Raw genomic sequence first — 6566 nt, forward strand, 5'->3', positions numbered from 1 at the left:
AAATGAAATGCAGAATTTGCTTTCATCTGAAAACAGGACTTGGGACCACTGGGCAATAGACCAGTGCTGTTTCTTCTTAGCCAAGCACAGACGCTTCTGACGTTGTTTTTGGTTCAGGAGTGGCTTGACGCATGGGATTCTACAGCTGTAGCCCATGTTATGCAGACGTCTGTATGTGGTGGTTCTTGATGCACTGACACCAGCCTCAGTCCACTCCTTATGAAGCTCCCCCAGATTTCTGAATCGCCCTTGCTTGACAATCCTCTCAAGGCTGCGGTCATCCCTGTCACTTGTGCACCTTTTCCGGCCACATTTTTCCCTTCCTCTTAACACTCTGTTAATATACTTCGATACTGCACTCTGTGAGCATCCAGCTTCTTTTGCAATTGCCTTTTGAGACTTTTCCTCCTTATGGAGGGTGTCAATGATGGTTGTCTGCACAACCGTCAAGTCAGCAGTCTTCCCCATGATTCTGAAGCCTACTAAGCCAGACTGAGACAATTTCAAGGCTGAGGAAACCTTTGCAGGTGTTTTGCATTAATTAGCTGACTAGATTGGGACACAGGGAGCCTACAATGTTGAACTTTGTCATGATATTCTAATTTTGTGAAATACTGGATTTGGGTTTTTTTTTGTCTTTAATCCATAATCATCAAAATTGAAACAAATAAAGGCTTGAAATATTTCACTTTGTGTGTAGTGAACTAATATAACATACAAGTTTCACTTTTTGAAACAAATTATTGAAATAAATGGACTTTTCCTCAATATTCTAATTTTTTGGCACATACCTGTACATATATTTATAAATGCTGTCTCTCTTCTCCTCTAATTTCTTTACTATTTTTAATTGCACACATTTCCTATTTGAATATGCACACTGTTTATTCTCTTTTTTTGCTATATTTTTTATTTTTATTGTCCTTGATATTTTCTATTCCTATTGCCTTATAACACAATTAGAACCTTTGTAGTGGAGTGAAATTCCTGTATGTTTAAAGATACAGCAAACATAGATACACATCCAATAGTGGGAAGTGGAAATAGCACACGCATGATAATATGCTACAAGAATGCTCTCCTTTAAAGGAATGTTTTAAGGCCTAAATTAAATGAGGACACAGATGCAGCTGACTTATGGTCCTTTGAAAGGGGGTTCAAATGGCAAAATCCTGATGTCCTTTTGTAGCAAAGTGAGACCTTGAAATAAGCTCATTTCCAAGGAATGTATGGAGTGCACTGGTTCATATGGTACTAGGAGCTCCCTAATATAATTTAGTGACAGACCATGTAGGGCTTTAAAAACAATTAAAAAGATTTTAAAATCTATTTAAAATATTTGACTGCTAACCATTATATTGGTGTATATTTTCGTTATTCCTTCTCTGTGTTTTTCAGGCCACCGATCACACCTTCCTCCAGAAGTGCCACTACCATCATGGCAACAGCCTCTACTATGCCAAGCCCAAGAACCCACTGCCAGTCTTCACTATTTATCATTATGCTGGAGCAGTCACCTATCAGGTGGCAGGCACAGAACAACAAATGTGTCAAATAACAGCAACAAAGACTATTGTATTTAAATAATTCTCTGTATTTTTCCAGGTCCATAATTTCTTGAATAAGAACCATGACCATTTCAGAAAAGAAGTGGTGGAGCTTTTTGCCAGGAGTCGGTTAAAGGTAAACCAAGTGGCATTTGACCCACACAGGGTGCTGATGTGTGTCTATTTGCGTAGCATAGCAAAATGACAAGATGAAGAAGCTCCTGCCTGAAAATAGCTCCAACATAATTAATTTTAAATTATTAATTAGTAACAATTTTTTATGATCATGGATTAATCTGCTGATTATTTTCTTGGTTAATATAGAAATTGGTTGGTTTGTTAAATGTCAGAAAACACTGATAAATGCCCATCATATACTGTGCTGTGTGCCCAAGGTGACACTTTCACACAGCTTGTATACAAACATTAATAAAATAATTACAAGAAAAAATCATCAATCCCAAACGGCAACCTGGAGCTGCTAAATCTTTGGAATGATTGTGTGAAAAATTACTAAATAATATATATCATATAATTGTTGCCCTTTTAGTTTTCTTTTAGTGAGTGAAATGATTCAACAACTAACCATTTCAGCTCTAATTGCAATGTTGGGTAGTTTAGTCTATGACAAACCATCATATCAAGTTACTGACTTACTGATTTACTGATTTACCAGCCTTCCATTGTGCACTGCCCCACACGCAGCAGGGCACGATGCACTGTATGCTGCGACACCTTCCTCCTATGTTTCTTAGATTAAGGGGTTACATTACAAACCTGGGGAGTATTCCAGAGTGAAAACCCAAAGTTTGTTCACCCTAAGTTGAGGAAAATCCAAATTTGTTAACAAAACTGATTTTGACAATTTACCTTCACTTACTCCCGTTTGGCAGATGATGTCAGAGCTGTTCCGGAAAGTTCATGATAGTTACATCCAACAGAGAGAGCTGGGTTGGGGAGGGAAGGGGAGCCGCCAGCAGCACTCCACTGCTGCCTCCCACTTTCTTCAGTCCCTGACCGAACTCACCAAACGGCTGGAGAGGTACCTACACACTCAGCAAACTGGTGGGCACAGAGCTGTCATTACACGGTACTGTACACATAGAGTGGGCTGAGTGTCACCGCACATGTTTAAAATCAAACATTTGTAGTTTGTCAACAATATGGCTAAGGTAAAAGTCATGGAGAGAAAAATGAGGAGCATGGTCGTTCATTTGGTGTGATTCATCACTGAGAGTAAGAGACTTCACAAGATGAGACATCATATACACTAGTGTGTGTCAGTCACATGTATACCTCTTGGTCAGTACTCTTTCAAGATGCCTGGAATTTGCAGTGCCTACAGCTGTCAGATGCTGCTGAGTTGCAGACAGGTCTGAAATTAAGCCAGATAAGTAACCAGTGTCTGTGTCCCATTAAAACCAGATGCAAGACCACATTTATCCATTGTCTAAAGCCAAACTATGTCAAGGTAAGCTCAACAGTTTTAATGCAAATGTGTAAGCTAGTTTCATAACATCAGATTTCTAATTTGGTTTTATTTCCAGGGCAATGCATGATAGTGTATTGTATTTCAAATGTCTTTGGTCAGCTTCCCGGGATCTTTGATGTGGACTATGTGTCAGGCCAGCTGAGGCATGCAGGGATCATGGAGACCATCCACATTAGGAAAGAAGGGTTTTCCATTCGGATTCAATACTCCTACTTCAATGAGAGGTGTCACAAAGCATCCTTGCCTACCACCATCACTAAAGTAATTTAATGGTTAATGATACTTTAGAATGTTCAGTACTGACCTATGGCAGTAACTTGACCCAGTGTGACAAACATCCATCAGGACTGTCAGGTTCAGTCTAAATCCAGCCACTGCACTTCACCTTCATTTGCATGTTTCTGGTTGAGAAGAGGGTCATGAGAGAGGATCAGCTAATGTGGGTTGACCCCCTGACATGGGTTTAACCCATGTCACTGTGTTGGGGTATAAGATGCTATAGTCATAATATTATGTATTGGATAATAGCATGACTGTAATAGATAATAGATATTAGGAGTCATTGTACGTCAGGTTGCATGCACTCCCCTCATTTGCTTTGTTTACATCTTTTGATTCTGGAGTTATGAGCTCTCAGGAAGAACTTAAAGACATCATGTGTCCCTGTTTGACAGGTATGGCTTTCTGCTAACCCAGCAGTTGAGTGAGATGTCAGACAGAGAAGAGACTGTGGCTCTGCTGGATACGGTGGGTGCAGAGAAGGAGCAGTACCAGCTGGGACTCACCAAGGTACCAACGCACCCATTCATAGCAACACTTAGAGGTTTGTATTGTACATATCAGCATGTTTAAACATGTGTGTGTGTTAGGTATTCCTCAAGGAGCTTCTGTACCAGCAGCTAGAGGAGAGGTGGAGCAGCACTAAGACCTGGGCTGCCATCACTATCCAGAGGAACATCAGGGGCTTTCTCTGTAGAAAGAACTTCAAGATCTTCAAACAGAAAGCCATCATCATCCAGAGCCACATCCGAGGACACCAGGCCAGGTACAGAGAGGAGAGGAGCACCAGGTCGAGAAATACTGCAGCACAATTTCTGGATACAGGAGACAGAATGTAGTGAGGATTCCAAACTTATTGAATCAATCACTCAATCAATAATAACTGTATTGTCTCCAAAGGACAATTGTTTGTGCAGCAGTAGAGCAACCAACAATATCATGGGGTGATACTCCGGTCAGATCTGAAAAGTGTCTATTCACTTTCTCTCTGGGTCCTACGAGTTACAGAGTCTAAGATAATTCTGATTATTGGTTGTTTACCTGACTGTCATGTTAGAGAATGAAAGAATGACTCCTGTTGTGATTCTTTACGTGGTTAGAACTTTCAAATACACTTCAGTTTTTTTCTTAATCTACTCTTCACGTCAACAGTGAGAAAACTATATAATAAAATACTAGAAAAACTGTTTTGCGTGTAATACAATCAGAAATTTGCTTAACTAAGCAAAGAATATCTTAGCGATAAAATGCATTTAAGTGCACACATTTAAAAAGTAAAAATACTTGACATAAAATAGAGCAGGGTTTAGATTAGCTGCTGACTAAAATCCTTGTATCAGAGATTTGTAAGAAAGTAGATGATAGAACAAGAGAAAAAATGAAACAAGGAAAGAAAGGCAAGCAGAAATGGAGGAGAGAAGAAAAGATGGAGGAAAGTCTGGAGTAAAATAGGAAGTACAAATGGAGAAAAGAAAGAAGGAAAGAAATTGAGAAATAAAAAAATTAGGAATGGAAAAAAAATATGGGAGATCTTCACCACCAATGGGATTGTTTTATGTGCTAAAAATTAAGATTTTAAAATTAAAAAAAAAGTCATGTGACCCTAAAGTGTCAGGGTTCTATCCCCAAACCTAGAGCAACGTCCTCCAGTGGTTTAACTTCTCACCTTGCTGCAGTGATGTAGATGTAATCTCCAGGGCAAATCAGTACACTGTGACGTCACTGTAAACACAAAAGTACCCCTGTTTCTGGGATTTTCTTTAATAGACTCATGGTATTTCACAAAAGCAATTAGCTCACAATGATAGCATCATACTGCACATTTCCAATAACTTGCACATTTCCAATAACTTGCAAGTTTTTTTTATAGCTCTTGCATGGATCAGAAGTTTGTAAATAGTTTTGGATTGTGAAACTTGCAAAAAATTAACAGGAGAGAAAATGATTGTACTCTGCAAATTGCAGCTTGCATTTCGCAAATTTGGTGAAATGGGCCACAGATATGTGATGCCTAGAAAGTGAATGCTGCTTCTTCATGTTTAGTCTTGCCTCTAGTAATTGTAAGCAGAATGGTTCCAGACAATCTCAGAGGTCTGGGTGGCTCATAACAGAGCAGCAGATCAGACACATGGTTGCTCTAGGTTTGACCCCACACCATTCAGTACTTTATAAACCAACATTAGAATTTTACAGTCAGTTCTCTGATACACAGGAAGCCACTTCTCAACTAATGTGATCCACTGGGTCATTATTTCTACATTTTAATGTGATAGAAGCCTGGTCTTGTAGTTGACTTAATATAAGTCCACAAGTAGCATCCATAATAACGGCAGTACAAAATGTACACCTAAAATTTTATAGAGAAACAGAAGAGTGTCTGAAGAAACTAAAAACTCAAAGCACCATTCCTCAAAATAACACACTGACACACCTTTGGCTCCTACCAGAACCTTTGACGGACTGCTGTTTCCTGCCTCTACGATAAACCGTACTCATTTCCTGTTTTCTGTACCTGCACTGTGTTGTGCTTGCTCCCAGATTGTTTAGGAATTAAACTCACTATTTTCTAGGTTCATCTGAATTTTTGAGTGACAACATACACTTGCACCACTTAAGCACTTGTGTTGCAGAAGTTCTTGCTAACTACCAAATTTAATTTGCTACCTTAGCAGTTTAAAAGCTAGCTAAGCTAGTAGCTTAATTGAGAGCAATGGCTTCCCCCTGTTCCTCTCCTCCTTTCTCTTGCTCGGAGTGTCACATGTTCAGTTATTCCTCTGCCTCCTTTAGCAATAATGGTACTTGTAATAAATGTCAGATGCTAGCAGCATTGGAGGCGAGGCTTACAGACTATAGGCTCTATTTTTATTATAAAGCCTCTTCCGGCTCTTTTTAAACCAGGAACTCACAAAGACGAAGTAGACCACTTAGATTTTATAAAAAATAACCGTGCTGGTTTATTCAGAGGATCACAGGTAAAATTAACATTACACGTCCAGATCTCTCCCACCACCAAACCTGCGCACAGGCAGCATGGAGATGAAAGACCCTGAACCAAAGAACCTATACAATATTAATCACTTGGTTGGGATAGCCCATTCTACCCAGGCACGTCAAACCGTGACGTCACCTGATATGCCAGCTTGCAGCTGACCATAACAATAGTCAAAACATGAGGAAAGTCAAGGTGTGTGGCTGTTGATTAGTGGTGTGTATCTAAGAACAATTTGACATGACATTTCACATTAAGA

The 6566-nt window shown here is 39.4% G+C and overlaps 1 protein-coding gene across 1 annotated transcript in view; it reads left to right on the top strand.

Annotated features, from left to right (window-relative positions):
* The window catches only part of myo15b (myosin XVB), an 81166-nt gene that overhangs the window by 32983 nt on the left and 41617 nt on the right, over window positions 1–6566 (top strand). Inside the window, exons 16-22 of the mRNA XM_020608922.1 lie at window positions 1399–1524; window positions 1606–1683; window positions 2441–2589; window positions 2973–3018; window positions 3139–3263; window positions 3714–3828; window positions 3909–4084. Coding sequence (XP_020464578.1) covers window positions 1399–1524; window positions 1606–1683; window positions 2441–2589; window positions 2973–3018; window positions 3139–3263; window positions 3714–3828; window positions 3909–4084 — 815 coding nt within the window. The remainder of the gene's footprint in view (window positions 1–1398; window positions 1525–1605; window positions 1684–2440; window positions 2590–2972; window positions 3019–3138; window positions 3264–3713; window positions 3829–3908; window positions 4085–6566) is intronic.

The sequence above is a fragment of the Monopterus albus genome, unplaced genomic scaffold, assembly GCF_001952655.1.
Source record: "Monopterus albus unplaced genomic scaffold, M_albus_1.0 scaffold96.1, whole genome shotgun sequence".
NCBI classification, from domain to species: Eukaryota; Metazoa; Chordata; class Actinopteri; order Synbranchiformes; family Synbranchidae; genus Monopterus; species Monopterus albus.